Source organism: Aethalodelphis obliquidens, unplaced genomic scaffold (genome assembly GCF_003676395.1).
Source record: "Aethalodelphis obliquidens isolate GAN/ISIS:26980383/991018 unplaced genomic scaffold, ASM367639v1 scaffold42, whole genome shotgun sequence".
NCBI classification, from domain to species: Eukaryota; Metazoa; Chordata; class Mammalia; order Artiodactyla; family Delphinidae; genus Aethalodelphis; species Aethalodelphis obliquidens.
In genome coordinates, this window is record NW_020837986.1 from 12,419,583 (window position 1) to 12,439,833 (window position 20,251).

Sequence of the window (20,251 nt, forward strand, 5' to 3'; positions counted from 1 at the left end):
ATAGTAGCATTATTCACAACAGCTGGAAGCAACCCAAGTGTTCATCAACAGATGAATGGATAAACAAAATGTGGCCTATACATATAATGGAATATTATTCAGTCTTAAAAAGGAAGGAAATTCCACAATATGCCATGACTTGGATGAACCTTGAGGACATCATGCTAAGTAAAATAAGCCAGTCACAAAAAGACAAATACAGTATGATTCCACTTCTATAAGATACTTAGTCAACTTCATAGAGACAGAAAGTAGACAGGTTGCCAGTGGCTGGGGGAGGGGAGAATGGGGAGTTAGTGTTTACTGGGTACAGAATTTCAGTTTTACAAAATGGAAAGAACTGTGAAGATGGATGGTGGTGATGGTTATACAATATTATGAATGTATTTAATACCATTGAACTGTGCACTTTAAAAAGGTTAAGATGATAAGCTTTATGTTACATGTATTTTACCACAATTTTAAACCTTGAAAAAAAATTATAAAATATCTGAAATCCTGTAAAGGAAAAACTCTGGGAAACTTTAGAAACATTGTAAGAAAATTCTATAAATTCTGATAGCGTGTTCCATGTCATCACTGTATACGATTAGAAATGCAGATGTAAATATTTTTTTGTTCCTGTTCCCTCAATCAGTCACTCATTCCTTATGTGCATAATCTTTGTCATAGCTGAGTCTCACCTGTTCTAGTATTTACTTAAGAGCTTATGGAAGTGCTAAAGCCAGTATCTACTGTGAGTGTCTATCACGGTTCCACCCATGGAGCTCTCAGCACAGAGCATGGCACACAGTAGGTGCTGTGTAAATGATGGGTAAATGATTACCAAGGTAAATGATCACTGTTAACCTCTGGCCCCAGGCGGGTGATAGGAGGTCCAGTACTCGGGGACGGGGTGACGCTGTGCTAGAAGCGGGCCGGCTGCTCAAGCCGCAAAGGGCACAGGGATGGAACCTGCAAGGGAGGGACTCCATACAGGCAGGGGGAGGCAGGTGGAGAGGCTGGCAAGGGTTCAGCTGGACATTAGGAGGGCGGATAAATCAGAAATACACTATCTCCTGGGAGAGCACCCCGGACAGGCCCTTGTCCTGCAGCAGAACCCATCCCTCTGGCCATCAGGCAGGCTCCTCACCAGCCCCTGGGAACCCTCCAGCACCCAGTCCCAGGGCCTGTCTCTAATGGTCTCCATGGTCAGGGTGGCTTCAAGGGGTCACCTCAACCTCCTGCCACTCCCTGCCCCCTCCCAGCAACAAGTGGACCTGGGAGCCATTCATATGCAACTTGGCATTATTTCCATAGTTTTTATGAGAACCAGCCTTGTTATTAACAAGAATGTTTTGTTTGTTTGTTTGTTTGCGGTACGCGGGCCTCTCACCGTTGTGGCCTCTCCCATTGCGGAGCACAGGCTCCGGACGCGCAGGCTCAGCGGCCATGGCTCACGGGCCCAGCCGTTCCGCGGCATGTGGGATCCTCCCGGACCGGGGCACGAACCCGTGTCCCCTGCATCGGCAGGCGGACTCTCAACCACTGCGCCACCAGGGAAGCCCTCCAAGTATTTCTGAGGTATTTTTTAATCTGAAAGGAAACTCCAAAGTGTAAAATAGATAAAAAGCTGAAGTGCTCTGGAGAAGCCGCTGTAATAGCCTCCAAGCATCTCTCCACAACATGTTTGGAAAACTACTGGACGGGGTGACCCCGAAGGCCCCTTCCAGCTTTAATCTGCAAAGATATGGTCATTCAGAGACTGTATGGCTTCCTAAGTCCTACCAAGAGCCCAGTGAGACCGGAGCAGTAAGCTGTAGTAGTGATGGGTCAGAAGTGAGCCACCTGCAAGGGGACAGTAATCTCGGGAGAACAGGACTAGCACCACCAGGCTCTGGAGTCAGACTGCCTGGATTTGGATCTATTACTTCTTGGCTGTGTGACCTTAGGCGAGATGCTTAACCTCTCTGTGCCTCAGTTTCCTCATCTGTCAAATGAGGATAATTATAAAAACTACCACCTACGTCCCTAGCTCCCAACCTCCTCCAGAACAAGCCACCACCATTCCCTCCACTCCCCAGGGTGTCCCCTACCCACCCCCAAGCCCTACGTGGTTCTGGCCCACAGCTGAGAGAGAAGGAAGAGGACAGCTTGTTTCTGTTGACCTTACCCTCTTGGGCAGCGAGGGCAAGGGGCTCTGAGAGGCGTTGAAATGGAGGATGGGCCCGAACATGCTGATGTTCCAGAAGAGGATGTCCCCATTGTAGGAGGAGGTTCCAAGGAACTGGTTCTGGTACCTGGCCATGCTCAGGACATCCTCCGTGTGGAAGGTCTGCCAGTGGTAGCACAAGAGCGCTGGCTTGGTCTTGTGGAACCTGCACACATGGCCAGAGGCAGAAGGGCTGAGAGCTCAGCCTTACTGGTCTCCTGGGAAACCATCATGGCCTCTAGGCTTTGGAGCGCTGACCCAGAGGAGGACACTCCAGAGGAGGTGTAGATCAGGGATGAAGCTCTGCCCTGCGACTGCATTTACTAAGCACCTATTATGTGCCTGCTCTAAAGGTCCGGTCCTAGGGGCTTTATATACACTAATCTTACAGATGTGCCCCATTCAGACACCTGAGTAAGGATTCAGGTTGAAAGAAGGGGAAACCATGGGCCTAGAAAAGCCCTCTGAAGAGGAAGTGACCCTGCACATGCTGTTCCCTCTGCCTGGAACGTCCCTCCTGTCCCTAGCCCCTCACTGCTTCACTGAGACCCCTCCTGCTCACTCTTCAGATCCCACTCCACCCAACATCCTCAGCTGACCCTTTTCTGATGGCCCCTGAGACTAGATCAGATTTCTGTCCCCTCCCCATAGAAACCTGTACTTTTTCTTTTTTCCATAGCACTCAACAGACTATCACAAATGAAGTTATTTGATTAGTGTCTGCCTCCCCCTGGGAGCTCCAGGAGGATGAAGACTCCATATGCTTGTTTATACCCGTCCCCAGCACCTAGTACAAAGCCTAGAACATATCGGCTGCATGGAGTGATGAATAAATGGACAGATGAGAGGGTGAAGCAACAGACATCACCCAGCACTAATTTCCTGCTTGGTGTTCCAACCACCAGCAAAGCTAGGAATGGAGGAACCCATCTGAAGTCAGGAGAGAACAGTTAGCTGCCCTCACCTCCCATGTGCACCCTGGCTACTCAAGTGAAATAAGTGATTCTCTTACTCCATCCGGTCATGTAGAACACTTTGTTCATACGGACGATCCCACTAATCTGTTGAAGTTGAAAGAAGACAGAACTCTAAGGTACCTCAGAGGAAATGGCTCCAGGCCCCAAATGTCTTCCTAATTATACCAAGCAAGAAATCAAAACTCCCCATAATGATGAGAATTCCCTAGATGTGATACCACCATATTTTTTTCAGAGTGCTCTCACATCCCATTATCCATTTGATGGACTTGGAGTGGGCAGATTGGGTAGGTATCCATGTCCCTCTTACAGGGGGATAGCAGGGAAACAGACAAGTGACTTGGCTAAGGTCAAACGACTGAGTGATAGGATCTGGGCCAGTCCTCTAAATCCCCGGCTTCTCGGCCAAGTGCTCCTTCTGGGTTGGTTAAAGGACTGTGTCACAGGGGTTACTAACGGGCTCAAGTCCCAAAGTGGGACTGCTGCTTTGCACTTTGCCACACCCACAGACCATCCCTATAACCCTGGCAGTCATTTCCCAAACAGGGGTACGGGTGGCTCTGAATCATGTGACCCCACTGCTAGCAATGCCATCCAAAGCTCTAAGAGGTAGGGTAAGAAGTGCTAACACACCAAAAGAGCAAGAGTAGCTAACATTTGTAGAACACCTATGAAGGACAGGCCCTGTTACCTGTCTTCATTTTTTGCGTAAGGACACAAAGGGTCAGGCAGGCACGAGGCCAGGCAGTCTGTGTGCACAACCTTTCAGAGAGGCACGGACAATAGCATGTCCCAGGGTCACAGGAGCTGTGAGGGGCCCCCAGGCCCCAGCTGATGGACCAGACTGACCTCCATCTGGTCCGGGCTGGGGAAGGTCAGCAGGCACTCACCAACGCTGGAGTTCCACATCTTCGTGGCGCCATCACGCAGACCCGTGAGCAGGCAGGCCTCTCACTCATCCAGGGGCGTGGCGGTCAGTTCCACGTGCTGGTCGCGTCACGGAGAACTCTGTCATCCTTTTGCCCGTCACGACCTCCCACACGCTCACCACGCCGCTCAGGCAGCCGCTCACCACCTGTGGGGGTGCACACAGCCAGGGCTCCTGGAGAGGAGAGGGCCCCCGCTCCCAAGGGCAGCCTCCAGCTGGCGTGACTGCGGGTAGCTCCGCTGCCACTCTGTGTACCGAGAAGACAGGCGCTCTGGGCCCTCCTGCTGCGGGATAAGCCACTCTTGAAAACAGGCTTTCCTCGGCCCTGAGGCCCACAGCGGTGCAAACAGGCACAGTTTTTTCAGAAGGAACCAGTCTGGTGAAATCCCCTTCAACTCAGAAATGGCATTTATCAGAATCTATCCAGAGAAAATAATCTCTAATTCAGAAAAAAAATTTACTGCAAAGTCATTAATCACGGGGGATAGAAAAAAACAACAGGAAATACACTAACTGTCCCCTAAGTAGGGAAATGTTGAGTAAAGGTACATCATTCCACCTAAGGCGACAACTATTACAATGAAACAGTAACAGGTGAGCCTACTTCAGACCAACCTTCCTGATGAGAACATCTAGAAAGCTGGGGAAGGGGAATTTTTTGAAACTGCTGGAAGGCACTGAAGAGCCCTAAGGTATAAGGGGTGCTGGTGCCAGGGGTCCGAATGAGAGGGAAACCCAAAGAGGTGAGCTCTGGCCTCGCGCAGCCAAGGCCATGCTGCAGCAGACGCAGTGGGGCCAGGAAAGGGGTCCCAGTGGCAGTGCGCAGAGGGCCCAGGCGCCCTATCTATCCCCACACTTCAGACTCCATGTTCCCAGTTGCCCTGCCCAATGCAGAGATCTCTACTCAGGACCAGGGGGCTGTCCACAGCCTGGGCCTCCCTCCCCTCCCACGATGGACAGTGCTGAACCAGGGCTTCCCTGGAAATGGCCCCCAGGAGCAGCACCCACACCCACCCAGGGAGCCTCGAAGAGCAGCTCACACCTTGTGTTCCATCTCACACTGTATAAAGAAGGCTGCCTGTCCAGAACTGACCTGGGGCGGTAGCCAGGGGCGCACAGGCTCACAGGAGTTTGGTGACCCGCTGACCACGTGGTGGAGCTCCTATCTTACCCGGGGTGACCCCTCTGCAGGGTTGCTGCTCGCCCACCTCCCACTGTCCTGCACCACCACCCAAGCTATGAGCGTCCCGTCCCACCCCACCCCCTGCTGGCCTCAGAGACGAGCTGCTGACCACTTACCTGCTTGAAAACCTTGCTGTAGAGGATGGCGCACAGGGGCGTGCTGTAAGTCGTGGTCTTCTCCTCTGCTCTCCCAGGCCCCTGCGTCTCCAGGTACCCTTTTAGGATGCCAATCTACAGGTGAGGAGGGGCAGACAGTTGGGCAGTCAGAAGGGGCCTGCCCTCAGTGATTTGCCCCAGGGAGAAACTTCCAGTAACCTGAGACATCAAGATATCCTCAACTACACACAGGCTTGCTGATAGCTCACCCCTACTCCATGGCCCCCACTTCCTGAGATCAGGGCTCCCAAAGCCTCGTGTTCCCACAAGATCAAAATCCAAGTCCAAGGTCCCTTTTATAACTTCTGAAAAGCATAAAGCCTCAATCTGGTGTCCCCTCATCCAGGAAGCCTTCCCTGACTACCTCTGCCTCAGGCTAGGCTAAGGATCCTTTCTCTGTGCTCGATGAAGCACCTAGCACACATCTCCATCATAACACACAGCATTTTCTACTAAAGTTATGTGTTCTCCTACTACCCCATAAGTTCCTTGAGGGATGGGACAGTGCCTAATTAATATATTCTCTGCTCCTGACAAAGAGCAGAGGGCTGATAATGTGTGATGATTTGAAATGAACTTCAAAGGTCTATTTAATTCAACAAATGCTGGCAGCCAGTCTGACACTCAGCAGAGACGAAGGAACCCACCAACTCCCTTCTCAAGAAAAACCTGCCACCTGGGAGAGCCAGCCAAGGGCACAAGGACAGCGTGTGTGTCACCGGCCAACAGAGGGAAGGAGGTCTCAGTGGGGCTTCCCCTTCCTCCCAACCACAAATGACACCCTCACCGCCCTTTCTAGATAGAACCTCCCCCTCTACTGGCTGCTGATTGTCCTTGCAGTCCCCTCAGCTCCCATCTTGTCACAGGTCCCCCTGTCACCCTGGACGGTCAGCCCCTTGTGCTTCTCCCAGGCTGTCCTGTCCTCCAGAGTCAGGACAGACCTCACATGGGCACCAGCTAAGTCATGGCTCATAGACAGTGTTCACAGCAGGTCCCTCCAGGCTCTCTCCTTCAGAGGGGCTGCTCGGGGGTGGGCCCTGCCCTCCTGGGCTTCACAATTTGGCAGGAGGGACAGGCATGTAACCACGACAGGACAGAGTTATAAGGGCCGTGATCAAGGGGAGGCAAGGGAGCATGGAGCGGTGGGGGCGGGCGGGGTCTTCTAAGCCAGCCCGGGCCTCAAGGTGGGCTTTGAGGAGAGTCCGGAGGATGCACGGGTCAGGAGGACAGCAGCATAGAGGGTGACCACTGAGGGCCTAGCAACAGTCCCCCAGGAAATCCCAGGAGACGAGAGCTTTGAGGACCAGCCCACAGAGTCTAGCAGCTTTGTCCTCATGGCACGAAGCAGTCTCAGGACGGACGGGATGTGACCACCCCTCGGTGTCCCATGGGACTGCAGAACACAGCTGCAGCCCCTCCCCTCTGGGTGCAGACACGGTCCCACCTCCCTCTCGTGCAGCGCTGAGTAGGTGCTACAGATGAGGCTGTCGTCATCCTTGTGGAAGTATGCGCTGGTGATGGGGCAGTGTCCCAGGGCAAAATGCTTCCCGCAGAAGGACTGGAGGCATTCGTAGTCCTGCATGTCCCACACGCGAATATTCTGCGGGGGTGAGAAACAGGCAAAGAGGCCAAGAGTGGGTTCTCGGGGATGCAGCTGGCACCTGAGGCCTTGGGGTTCTCCTGGGAGCGGGGCCAGGGCACCCAGTGCAAGCACTTCCAAGACACACCCACCACGCTAAGTGACTGCCATGGATCACAGCCCTAAGACAGACGCTGTGCTTATGCTCAAATGAGGAAACCGAGGCACGCCCCCCGCCCAGCCTCCCCCAGGGTCTCTACCCTGCTCGAGTAGCTGCTGCTCATTGGCTGAGGATGAAGACCTCACAGGCAGCACTTGCCCCTGCAGACCCTCACTAGCTCCCACCCCAGCCTCCCTCGAGTAAAGCCAGGCAGGGCACAGAAAGAGCTGCCAACATCATTGCCCAAAAGGCTCACCTGTCCCCCTCGACTTCCTCCCAGGTTGAGGAAGTGTCCCCAGAGGGGCCCCGTGGAAGTCCCTCCAGGACACTCCTCACTCGGGGCGCCAGCAGCAAGCTGGACACGGCATGGGCGTGGAGTCCACAGACTGCCGTCCACACCGTGGCTCTGCCCATCGCTGCCCATGAAGGTTTGGGCAAGTCTACTTCTGTCCCCGACCCCTCCAGCCTCGGAGCCTTCATCAGAGGTGCCGATGCCCAGCTCCCAGCGCTGCCAGGAGAATTCCAGACAGTACCAAGTGTGGGGATGTGTGGGCAGCGTGGCCTGGTGAACCAGGGCCCTGCCAGCTCCTGATCTACTGAGTCCTAGAAGACACAGACTTGTCCCCTGAAGGAGGGCACCTGGAACCATTGGCCTGCATCCCCCAGCAGGTGGGGAGAGACCCTAAACCCACAGCTCAGAGAAGCAGAGGAGCGGGCCTGATCAGGGGAACCCCGGGCATTTGAAAAAGGTCTAGTCAGGCCCTGTAGCCAGGGCAGCCAAGCCGTGGTCACTGGGAGAGCCGAGAGGAGCAAGTTCGGGTCTGTGGGGAGGGAAAGGCTCACATCTGTTGTACACCTACTATGCGCCAGACATTCCTCTGCTCTTTCACCAGCAGCTCTTCTCTAAACCACTCAACACCCATTCTCTGGATGAGGAGACTGAGACCCCATAAAGGGAAGGGCCCTGCCCAACTCTGGTGGGCTGCTCAGAGCTGGGCTCAGGACCCTATGGGGGTGGTCAGAGACCCACGGCCCCTTCATGGTGCCACCTGGGGTACCTGCCTCTAGGCCTCAGGCCAGGGTGGGACCATGGACAGGGAGGTCACACCATTGCCCTGGGCCTCAGGCTCCTGCCAACTGCAGCCAGCTCCCTGGCTGGCTGAGCTCGATCGTTCTCCCTGGGCCAGCATCTCTGCTGGGGAACAGGAGCTAGTGGCGGGCGTCAGGGCCGAGCTCCCTGAGGACACCTTGTCCTTGGAGATGCTGAGGAGGATGCTGCTGTGCTTGCTGTTCACGAGAATGTGTGTCACCGAGGTCTCATGCCCCTTCATCAGCCACACAGGCTTCTTCGAGAAGAAGGGGTTCCACAGGCAGATGAGGGGGTCATGGCCACCAGTCACTGAAGTTGAAAACCGGGTATCAGCCACTGGGGGCCTGCGCTGGGACCTTGTCCTGGGTCCAGGCCTCGGACTCCAGCCAGGCTGGACCCCTCACACAACCCTGAAGACTGTCATGAGCCCTGTGCCGTGATGAGGACACAGAAGGAAATAAAGGAGCTTGCCCAAGGTCCCATGGCTGGCAAGGTGGGGGGGGGTCAGTGTTCAGACCCAGGGTGGGCGTGGCAGGGAGAGGCAGTAGGCTCAGGAACCAGAGCTCCAGGACAGGAAACGGTGTGGCAGGGCTGGAGGCCCGGGGGATGGGCGATGGGGAGCCAGGAGGCCGTCGGGGTGCTCAGGAGGGCCAGGGGACCCAGGCAGGGCTTCTGGGAAGATCAGGGGAAAGGTCAGGCCCAACAGCCCTCACAGGCCCCAGAGCCCTGGGAGCTCTGTGCCTTGCGTGTGCTATTCCCTCACATCCACACATCCTGCCCCGCCAGCTCTTTCCACTCAAACTCTCCCTTCAAAACTCAACTCCAAGGCCTCTAACGCAGCATGCTCTCCACTGAACTCGCCCCTGAACTGCACCTCTGCTACTCCCCAGGGAACTAAGCTTGGTTATCACCCTAGAGGCTCCCTCTCCTGCGCTCTCATTATTCACCTGGGCCCCAAATCCTCTTTGTTCACATCCCACCACAGCCCAGGGCCCCCTCGTTTCTGCATCAGCCTCCCAGGAGGGCCTCTTGACCTCCCCCCTTGCTCCCACTCCCCTGAGCTCCCCACTCCACAGCCAGAAGGATTCCTCTAAAAGTCAAAACTTCACCAAAAAACCCTGGTCAGGGAACTAAGATCCTGAATGACGCGCCGTGTGGCCAAAAGAAAAAAGGACATTAGAAAACTTCAAGAAGAGCATACCAAATACCTGTATTGTCAAACCAGATAAGTCTCCCTCCATGCTTATGTGTGCAGAGAAATGTTCTGGAAGAACAGTCACAAAACGTTACTAGAAATCATTTCAGCCTGATTCACCCATTTATTCAACAAAGATTTCCTGGCTCCTATGCCCTTCCAGGATGACCAGAGGTGCAGACAGGATGCCCTTGCCTTCACTGGAGCTTTTCTTCTAGAGGAAAACAGCCTGTGCAAGTAAAGGAACACAGGGACAGGGAGACGGACATGTACACATCATGGCAAGTCCTGCAGGGAAATAAGCAGGTGGCTTTGACATGACGGCTGGCTGGAGGAGACCAGGTCTCTGCACAGATGGCTGCTGTGCAGAGAAGGGACTGGAAGGTCAGAGGGGACGAAGGGAAGAAGTCTACAAGGCCACTCCAGAGGCAGAATTTGGGTTGGCAGTGCCAGGCCCCACCTGCAGAGGCTACGCCCCAAGAGAACATCACCAGAACAAGAGACCAGCCAGCAGTCAATGGTGCCACCTGCTGGCCAGTGTGTGTACTTCATACAGACAAGAAGGAACGGGGTGTGTGCTCATGTGTATAACTATATTCTGCAACCCACCCCTAAAATATATCTCAAATCTCTCCGTCTCCACGCCAGGCAGACTCCAGACCACCATCACATGTAGTCTGGATTATTACAATGGCATCCTCACTGGTGTCCCCATCTCCCCTCCTGCCCACATACGTACATTCCACTTGCAATAGAGCAGCCAGAAGGATGCTCCCACACGCCAGAGCACACCATTCCTCAGCTCAGAACCATCCTAGAACCTTGTCTATATCTGATTTCAAATAATCATAAAAAGATATTTTTGAGACACTTGGGTAAAGATTAACTTGGACTAGTACTAGTGATATTAAAGCATTATACTATTTCTCTACTTTTGTGTGTTTAAAAATCTTTCATAATAAAAATGTTTAAAAAACAAAAACAAACAAAAAAACAGGCAGAGAGGAGCAATGCAAAGGCTTGGGGGCAGGAACATGTGTGAGCCACAAGGGGGCCCCGTGTGGCTGGAGTGGGAAGGTGGCAGGCAGACCAAGGAGCCTGTCATAGCCTCCTGCCCTTGAGACCCAATAAAACAAGAAGCTGAAAGACATATCACAGACATGAGGTAATACTCCCACCAAAGCAGAGAGATGGACCTCGGCAAACCAGCTCCAAGCAAAATCCCACCACACCGCCCCACTCAAACCACAAAAACCAAGACAGAAGATTCCCCACTGCCACAGGCATACACACCCCTCCTCCAACCTGCAGTTAGTTCCAGGACTTGGGGATTGGATAAGGGAACGGGGAGAAAAGCCCACAGGATTCCGGCTTTATTTTTAGTGCTTGAATTTTTTACATATGTACATATACCTGTGTGACTAACAGTTGAGTATTTTTTTTTTTTTTTTTGGCCGCACTGCTCATCATGCGTGGTCTTAGTTCCCTGACCAGGGATTGAACCCTCGAGCCCAGCAGTGAAAGTGCAGAGTCCTAACCACTGAACCACCAGGGAATTCCCAACAGCTGATTTTAAAAAATAAAAAAGACAGAAGATGAAAAGATGCCCCCTGGGGTAGAGGAATCTAGAATGAAGGAAATAGATTAGAACCATCTCCAAAGAATTAATGTGGCCAACTAGTGAACACACGCTATGTACAACACTCACTCATGTAAGCCCTGAGGTAAGTGAAGGGCTATTATCACCCCCTTTTACAGACAAGAAAACTGAGGCTCACAGAGGTGAAGCAACTCACATTCATTCCTTCATTCAGAAAACATTTTTCTGACTGTATCCTTACACCATGTGCTAGCTTCTGTGCTGAGTTTTGTGTATAAATTGGTGGATAACAGAGGCCTCATATTTTTGCTGCTGGTGGCAATGCCAGAATGATTAAAACCAGATTCCATAAAAGTTCTTATCACAGGGAAAAAAATGCACAACTGTGTGTGGTGATAGATGTTAACTAGACTTGTGATCATTTCACAATTTCAAATCGTTATGTTATGCGTCTTAATATAAGCTTAATATAATGTTATATGTCAATTTTCAAAACTGACAACCTCAATTTAAAAAAAAACAGACTCCAGAGCCCATGTTCTAACCACCACACCTCACTGTTGGCCCACAGGACACACAGTGCTTCCTTGGACCCAGCATGATCCACAGGACACGGTATTACTGCCCACAGGAGATGCCACTGTCCCGGAGGCAGGTCCCCTCTCAGGAGGGATGGCCACCTGCGGCTGAAGTGAAGCCAGAGTCCCGGAGTCACTGTCACCACCCACCCCCTCCCAGCCCCACCACCTCTGCCTGGAGACAGGTGCTCCTTACTTGAGGCTCTCTGGGACTTCGGGCGGCAATATGGTCAGCACCAGAGAGGACTCCTCGATGGCTGAACAGGAAGCCACCAGGTTCCGCTGGGGGATAAACTTGACCTGTTGACACCAGTTGGGGTGGAGAGCCTGGGAAGACAGCAGTGGTGGTGGGAGACCCAACCCAAGGACGGTCATCCGGGCCCAGCCACCAGATGGGCTGGAGGGGCCAAGAGATCCCCAAGTCTATGCCCCTCTAGTTATCACAGCTCTGACAAAGTGCTCCAGCCCCACAGTCCTAGCCCAGGTCATGTGATCAGGGGTGTGTGGCCACCATTTATCAGTGGAACAGGTTACAAGCACTGAAATCTGCTGTTAGGTGAACTCTCGCTTATAAGTTAGAGGACAGGCAAGGTCTGGCCCATCCTAATACCACTGTCTGTGGCCCCATGCCAAGGGGGAGGGAGGATGGATCCAAGTCCGCCTAGTCCACAGTCGCTGTCATCCACGGGGCGCCCACCATGGGTGAGCCTGCGCTTCCCGGCCCCACCGCTGTCCGTGTTTGTCGGGAAGTGGTTTGCAGTGAGCGAGGATGTTATCTGGTACAAGTTGGGCGAGATTGGGACTTCCCCGAGACTGGGACTTCCCTGGCGGTCCAGTGGTTAAGACTCCGCGCTCCCACTGCCAGGGCCCGGGTTCGATCCCTGGTCAGGGAACTAAGATCCCGCAAGCCGCGTGGTATAGCGAAAAAAAAAATAAAGTCTGGGACCCACAGGTCAAGTGCATGGCCTGGCTGGACAGGTTCTGTGTTCTGGCCCAGTGCTTGGCCTCCCAATCTGGAGATTTTCCTCTCCAAGACAAGAATGGAGGCGAGGTGAGCTGGGTTTTGCATGAGTTGTTTCACCAAGTGTCTGTTGTGGTGAAGGCTGGAGGATGATTTGATCACCAATGGCCAATGACATAATCAATCATGCCTGTGTAATGAAGCCTCCATAACAACCCAAAAGGTGGGGTTCTGAGAGCTTCTGGGCTGGACAATATGTGGAGGTGCAGGGAGAGTGGAGACCCGGACAGGGCATGGAAGCTCCGTGCCCCTTCCACATACCTTGCCATCCTCATCTCTTCCATCTGACTGTTCCTAAGTTATATTCTTTTCTAATAAACCAGTGATCTAGTAAAGTAAAACGTTTCTCTGAGTTCTGAGCTGTTCTAGCAAATTAATCGAACCCAAGGAGGGGGTCGTGGAAACCTCTGATTAATGCCAGTGGGTCAGAAGCACAGGTAACAACCTGAACTTGGGACTGGCATCTGAAGGGGAGGGCAGTCTTGTGGGACCCTTAAACTGCGGGATCTGACGCTATCTTGGGGTAGACAGTGTCAGAATTGAGTTGAATTGTAGGACACCCAGCTCGTGTCAGAGAATCGCGTGGAGATGTGGGAAAAAAACACACGCTGTAATGGGTGTCAGAATCCTATAAGCACTGCAGGTGAAGGGGTGAAGGCAGAGGCTGATGGAGCAGGGCTGTTCCAGGCTGGCTGGTTGGGGACCCAAGGGAAGTAGAGGGGGGCGTACAGTATGTGGGGGGAGAGCACAGCAGCCTGAAGGAACGGCGTGTGTCAAGGCCCTGAGGTGGGAAAGGGCTTCGTGTTCAGAGAACAGCCAGGTTGCTGGCGTCTCTGTGTTAGAGAAAGGAGGAGAAAGGTAGAAAGCGAGACTGGGAACAAGCCAGGGGCCAGGTCCGCTCGTGTCCTGATGGTCGTGGGGAGCACTTGAGATTCTGTGCAAGACAAGAGAGCTACTGGGGGATTTTGAGCAGAGGAGTGACATGACTGTATTTCTAGCTCAGGATTCCTGAGGCTGCTGAATGGAGAAAGCACTGCATAGAGAAAGGACGTGGGGAAACGGCGAGAAGCCGCTGCAGCCACCCAGGAGGGCTGGTGCCTGAGCAATGAAGGCGGTGAGAGAGACCAGTCACACCTGGGATGGTTTGGCTTCTGCACAAAGAGCGGACGGGATCCAGCAGCTGCCTCCACCCCATCCCCAGAGACCAAGCCCCAAGGGCAGAGACTGAAGGGCAGATCCACCTGCTGCATTTTTGTTTTTTTACCTGTGTACAGCTAATTACCATGGTTACAGCCAAGGAAAGATCCCACTTACCCTCAGCCGGTAACTTCTATACATAGGGGACTTCTCATTTAAGAGCTTCCGTGTGGAAACATCGGTCCAGTGATCTGATAGGGGAGAAAATCAAGGCCCACGTCACCAGCTCTCCTTGTTTGTAGAATAAGCAAGACCTCAGAAGAACCCTTGAGTTGGTTTGCAACTCCCATGCACCCCAAAAGGCTTTCCCATCCAAACGTTCACTCAAGCCTCCCTGTGTCCTGGTAAGTTCAGTGGGGTGAAGTCGGCACCCAGAAAACAGACCGGGGCCAATAAACACTGCTGCCCAGAGTCCCCCTGCCAGCTCCTAGCAGAGCTGGAACCAGATTTCGGGGCTCCTCACTCTCCCCAGCTGGTTGAGTCTCCATTAGGGAGCTCTGACTCTGCTGGAGTGGAGAATGAACTGAGATCCTGGGCTCTTATTCATTCTGAAAATAATCATTTGGGAGTTTGCCATCATGCTTCAAACTACTGAATACACGCCCCCCCTTGTCTGGCAAATGCAAGTTCCAAGAAGGAGAAGTTGCACACATGCGTCGTAAAGTGAGCGTGTCTGCGCAGCAAGCACAGCCCTGCCCTCCCACTTCTCTCTCCTTCCACCTTCTAACAAATCCATGAACTGACTGTGCTTACCCCATTTGAATAAGGGAACTGAGGCACAGAGAGGTTAAGCAACTGGATCTAGGTCATACAGAGCTGGTCTGTCCAGCCCCTCCCAAGTCAGCATGCTGCTGGGCCCCCCTTCCTGTTTGTCCCCAGCCTTCAGTCAGCATGTGGCATGGAAGGACTCCCATCCAACACTCTAGCCTCATCTGCCTCCCCTCCAATTTCCTGTCCACCACTCAGCTCAAAGACCACCAACTCCTGTGCCAATTCCCAGGGTGGCACAGAGCGACCACGGTGGGTTGGGTCAGGGCAGGTCGGGCACCAGGGGCAGAGGCAGACGAGACAGGACACAGCAGGGTGCCAGCCCCCTGCTGCGTCCAGGGCAGGATCCACCTTCTGTCCGGCCAGTGGCGGATGCTGCCCCAACAAGCTGGGCAGGAGGTGTCACTGAGGCCTGGGGACCCCTGGAGCCCCTGCTCAGAAACTCTGGCTAGAAGCCCAAGTGGCCATTCTGGAGTCCTGGATGGAGAGGAGTCAGTGTCCCTGGGGGCTGGGGCCCCCTCCAGATGGACACGGTGCGGCCTGGAGGCCTGACACTGCGGGTCGAAGGCTCGATCCCAGGCAGGGTCCAGTTCAGATATGTCCCCGACAGCCCCAGGCCCCGAGGCCTCGGGATCTCGTGCCCCTAGGCAGAGCAGCCCCAGACAGCATCCTCCAGCATTCAGTCGGTTTGGGATACAGCCTAGCAAGTGGTTCAAGTGCAGGCTCTGGCGCAGACTGCCTGTCTCAGATCTCAGCCACGCTTAGCCACTGTGGGGCCAGTGTAAGCGCGTCTCCCCCTAAACCCCCGGCTCCTCCTCCCTTAACAGGCTGTGACGACAGCAGCCCCTCCTGGCAGCAGGCGGGAACTGCAGGAGGTGACTGCCCAAAGCGCTCAGCACCCAAGGGCTCCGCAAGTGTCCCTGTGCTGATTCACGCTGCTCGTGCGGAGTCGGGCCTTCCTCCAGGCGCTGCGAGGAAGCGCAGCCTCCTGGGCAGCCTCTCCGCCCCACCCCAACACCCACCCACAGGCAGCTCCCAGCCAAGGAGAGCAGAACCCTCCTCACGCCATGGAGGAAGCTAGCGCCACCTCCCCAGGGCCCAGAGCGGGTCACATAGCTGCCACAGGTTCTTTCTTCCTGGTATGAGGAGGGTCCTGAAGCGCCCCCACCTCCGCCCCGGCCCTCATGTGCACTACTTCCCACCTCCAGAGAGATTGCCCATCTCCCCAGCCCCGTCCCGTGTCCCGCTGTCACGCCATCACCCCATCTCCCACAGGCGGCTCTGAGCTGAGCATGTGGGTGCACCGCCTTCCCAGGGACTCTCGAACTGGGAAGCAGGGAGGGGAAGGAGCTCCCAGGGCAGGACCATCTCCCCCCACTCCCCACATCTCCGCTACCCCATCTGGAGGTCCTGGGGAGGATTCAGGGGTTGAACAGCCCATGGGTCACATCGTTGGAGGTGAAGACGATGACATTGCCTTTGGTGTCCCCATAGCAGAACACAGCCCTGTGATAGTCAGACCTGGGAAAAGAAGGAGACAGAAGAGGCCACGGAGCCGGCTGGGTGTGTCCAGTGCAACCCTCCGCCCCTCGCCGGCCTCCAAGGCCCTTCTCCACCTTGGGAGCGAGGGCAGATCCCACACAACTTTCCAGCCTTGACCTCAACAGCTGACAAACGTGGGCCCAGCCGCCCAGATCCAGAGCGTTGGTGAACCAGGTCCAAGAGAAATCAGCACTTTTTCTTAACCAGAATAAATGAATCCCTGGTCCTTCAGCTGCTCTTTGTCAAGTCACCCTACTGATGGACCATGATGTTCCCAGAGACACAGCGGGACAGGCTGGGTTTGATGGCTGACTTGGTGAAAGGAAGAGGGGCCGACAACAACTCTGAGGTCTGAGTGACCATGAAAGGGGACCCAAGAGAGGAGCAGCTTGAGGGGAAGAGGACACAGGCACAGAGGGTGGGGATCTTTCCAGTGCTGCTTCCAGAGAGGCTTTCTGGGGGTCCCAGCCCCACTGCTGCCAAGCCCCTGCCCCGGTCTCCCACGAGACTCACCAGTAGTTCAAGGTCAGGACGCAACTGTCCAGATCGATGAAGGTGAAGGCCCAGACACATTTACGGTTACTGATATCAAAGAACTCTGGGGAAGAGACAGAAGGGGAGGCACACATGAACCCAAACCCATGTCCCAGGCCTCAGGAGTCTCTGGTGACAGTGAGAAGCCTCACTACTCACCACCCAGCAATACTCCCAGGGGACTCTAACTCATGCTCACAGTTGGCTGGGTGACAGGGCTCTCCAAGTGCAAATGCATGGCTTCCAGTGGCCAGGCACCGGCCTGGGGAACCTCGGGGCCTCACCTATCTTCTGGTCGGTCGACACTATCGCAACCAGGTTCATGTTGTGCAGACACACCATGTCGATGACCCGCATCTGCTGGTTGTGGAGCGGATGGATCTGGTAAAGCTGCCAGAGGGAGAGCAGAAGAGACCTGGGCTGCGGAGGCTCCCCGGGAGAGCACGCCAGGAGCACAGCCTCCCCGCAAACCCTCTCCTGCCACCCAAGGCCCTGGAGCCAAGCACAGACCTGGTGTGGAGCCCAGCCTTACCACCAACTACCAACGGTGGGGTCTTGGCTAAACTCCCTGACCTCTCTGAGTCTCAGTTTCCGTATCTGTAAAATGAGCTTAAAGAACACTCATCCTCACAACCCTTTAGGGAGTTTGACAAGCTCATCAAGTTTTAAATGTGCATAGTTTGTGATCCCAGGATCCATTCCAAGAGGCATCTACAGATGTGTTTGCAGGTACTCACAGAGAAGTGTAAGCAGGAACGGGCACTGCTGCCCAGTTACAACAGCAACAGGCCAGAGTCTGCCTGGAAATGACGCCTTACAAACCCACACCACCGATCACGGCCCGGACTCGAAGAACGCGGGAGCTGTGTACATACAATGCAGAATAGTTGCCTAGACCTGTTACTAGTGAAAAAGCAAGGTGAAGAGCAGCATTATAACGTGCTACCATCTGTGTATTTAAAGAGAAGGGGTCGGTGTATGTACAGGCTGTCCACGGAAAAGCACCCCCAAAGTGGCCACAGCAGTTGCCTCCAGAGAGGAATTAGGGTCTGAGAGAGGAAGACCGACTTTTCCACGACCTGCCCCTCTCTGCCTGAATCTTTTTTCTCTGATTTTTATTGAGATGTAATTGACGTATAACACTGGTATTCGTTTTGTTTGTTTTGTCCAAATCTTGTTTACCACCTGCCAGTGTTGCCTGGTCCAAGTGGCTTATTAACGAGAAACCGTCCTGCCAGGTTGTGAGGAACGAATGGAACCGTGACAGCTAAAGCATCCATGTGCTGCCGGCGTTGGGAGGAGCTGGGCCGGCATGGGTGCCGCCCACCCTGGTGCCAACCTCACACAACCCTTACACAGACAGAATCTGAGCCGGCACTCCAGGCAGGGGACACCACAAGCAAAGGCAAGTCAGCAGAAATGAGCTGCCACGCCCAGGGAAGAGGGGGCCAGCCCGACAGGTCTGGGTTGGAGAGGACGGGCCATGAGTGAGGTGTGGCCAGCGGCGGAACTTGTATTTTACTCCCTGAGTAGCGCCACGCGGGCTCCGAACTGTCCCATCAGAGCTCAGAGCACCAAGAGCAGGGGCCTGAGCTAACGGCTGGGGCAGGGAAAACAATGCACCAGGGCCCCCTAGGCCCCCCTCTGGCCCAGGGCTGGGGTCTAACCCACACACAGTGGAGGTGATGGTAATGCTCATCACCCCCAAGACCCGCGTTCACACCAGAAACTGAGAGCCCTGGGGAGACTCAGAGACTTGCCCAAGGCTGCACAGCTGGTAAGCGAAGCCCAGACTCCAGGGCCTTCCGGCTGCACAACCATGGCCATGCAGTGAGTGCCCGAGGATGGTGCTTGGCGGCTCACTCTTGCCAACATCTACTTGCCAAAGCAGCCCCTCAGGGAAGGATGCCCAGGTCTGTGGGCCTTCTTGGGGAGCCTCCCTCTGTCCTCTTTGGCCCTCCCAGGCTTTGGCCCTCAGGAGAGCTGAGGTGACCATGTTGTAGCCACAAGCAGGAGCTCAGGCTATGATGTGCCCCCCTGATAAGCACACAGAGAAAAAGAGGGTGGAATGTGCCAGAAACGCCAGCCTCGGGAGTACAGGTGAGAATCCCCTTTGATCCTAGGCTACCAAGTGCACCCAAGAGAGTCACTAGAACTCCACACACCTTGGTTCTCTCCCTTGGCAACTGGGGTCAGGGGGATGATACAGAATCCTCCTGCCCCAAAGGATGACCCCTGATGCAATTAGGAAACACTCTGCAGACACAGAGCATGCTCACTCAGCCTTCTCTGCAGAGCTGGGCCCTCCTAATCTGCTGGAGGACTCTGGCCTGGCCTGGCAAAGGCAAGTACACAGGGGTTTTCCCGAGCATTCTATCATTTACCGCGCTTGGCCAGGAGCTGACGGCACAAACGACCATGACAATGACGATGTCAGCTTATGTTTATCGGGTGCTTGCTGCGTGCCTTGCCCTGCTCCCAGCACCAGGCATGGATTATGTCATTAAATCCTCCCAACAACCCTGCCTGTAGGGGATACTATTATTAACCCCACTTGACAGATGAGGAAACTGATGCACAGAGAGCAATATAGTAACTTCCAAGGTCACAGAGCTGGGGGGTGGTACAGTCAGAGCTCTACGTCTGGCAGTTGGGCTCCGGAGCCCATGTTCACAGTCACTGCGACTTCCTCCCTGCTCCAAGCAGAGGATTTGAACCAGCAGGACTTGGTGGTGGAATGGGTGTGACAGAGAAAGGAAAGGAGGTTGATCTCCAACACGAGAACCCTGGTGGTTGACGATGCCATTCACTGACCTGGAGGCACAGGAGAAGGAAGCCTGGTGGGCAGGGAGGGCTACAGTGACATTCAATTTGAACAAAGTGGGTTTAGGTTATCTGTTGGACATCTAAGTGCAATGGACATCCAGGTGGAATCCTGCTTTCAGAAAAGAAATGCGAGGCTCATGGTCCCATGGGGAAGCCAGGACCTGCTCCCAGGAGCAAGTGTGGCTGTCTAGCCCACGGGTCCAGAGAAGGAGCCCACTCGGGTCCAGGGCATGAAGGCAGAGACTTTCCAACCACCCACGTGGGCCCCACTCACCCTAAAGGAGCTGGTCAGCGAGAAGGACTCCGACCAGAACTGCAGGATCCCGTCCTTGGTGACAGTCAGGAAATGCCCTATCTTCTTGCGCCGCTGGACTAAGATCTCCACTTTCACAATCTCACACCCATGATTCCTGCAGAAGGTGATAAGAGAGAGGAGCCCAAACCAAACCAGAGCAAAGAGCACAGAGGAGGAAGGACACAGCTTCCCTCACAGGCACCATGAGAAACTCGGGTGAGTTTCTGTGAGACGTGGGCTCTGCCCCTCCTCCAAAGGGGACTGTCACCGCTGACAACCGTGGCCAGAAGGAAAGGAGACCCACATGGGATGCTGGGGTGACACGGGCCTCCCAGAGCAGTAAGTTTATCCCATGAAATAGCCAGTCAGCTTCCTCATGATGGGATGGGCCAGATGTCCTTTCACAGGAAAAACAGCCCACAGGAGGCGAGT

At 54.3% G+C, this 20,251-nt stretch overlaps 1 protein-coding gene across 1 annotated transcript in view; it reads right to left on the minus strand.

The window, feature by feature from the left end:
* Nucleotides 1-1,519: 1,519 nt before the first annotated feature.
* Nucleotides 1,520-20,251, minus strand: part of EFCAB8 (EF-hand calcium binding domain 8) — a 44,284-nt gene continuing 25,552 nt past the window's right edge. Inside the window, 14 exon segments of the mRNA XM_027078051.1 lie at nucleotides 1,520-2,357; nucleotides 3,182-3,252; nucleotides 4,018-4,162; nucleotides 4,164-4,243; nucleotides 5,396-5,509; nucleotides 6,897-7,034; nucleotides 8,421-8,654; nucleotides 8,923-8,935; nucleotides 11,833-11,963; nucleotides 13,972-14,045; nucleotides 16,019-16,143; nucleotides 16,678-16,762; nucleotides 16,983-17,088; nucleotides 19,799-19,934. Coding sequence (XP_026933852.1) covers nucleotides 2,072-2,357; nucleotides 3,182-3,252; nucleotides 4,018-4,162; nucleotides 4,164-4,243; nucleotides 5,396-5,509; nucleotides 6,897-7,034; nucleotides 8,421-8,654; nucleotides 8,923-8,935; nucleotides 11,833-11,963; nucleotides 13,972-14,045; nucleotides 16,019-16,143; nucleotides 16,678-16,762; nucleotides 16,983-17,088; nucleotides 19,799-19,934 — 1,738 coding nt within the window. The 3' untranslated portion in view covers nucleotides 1,520-2,071.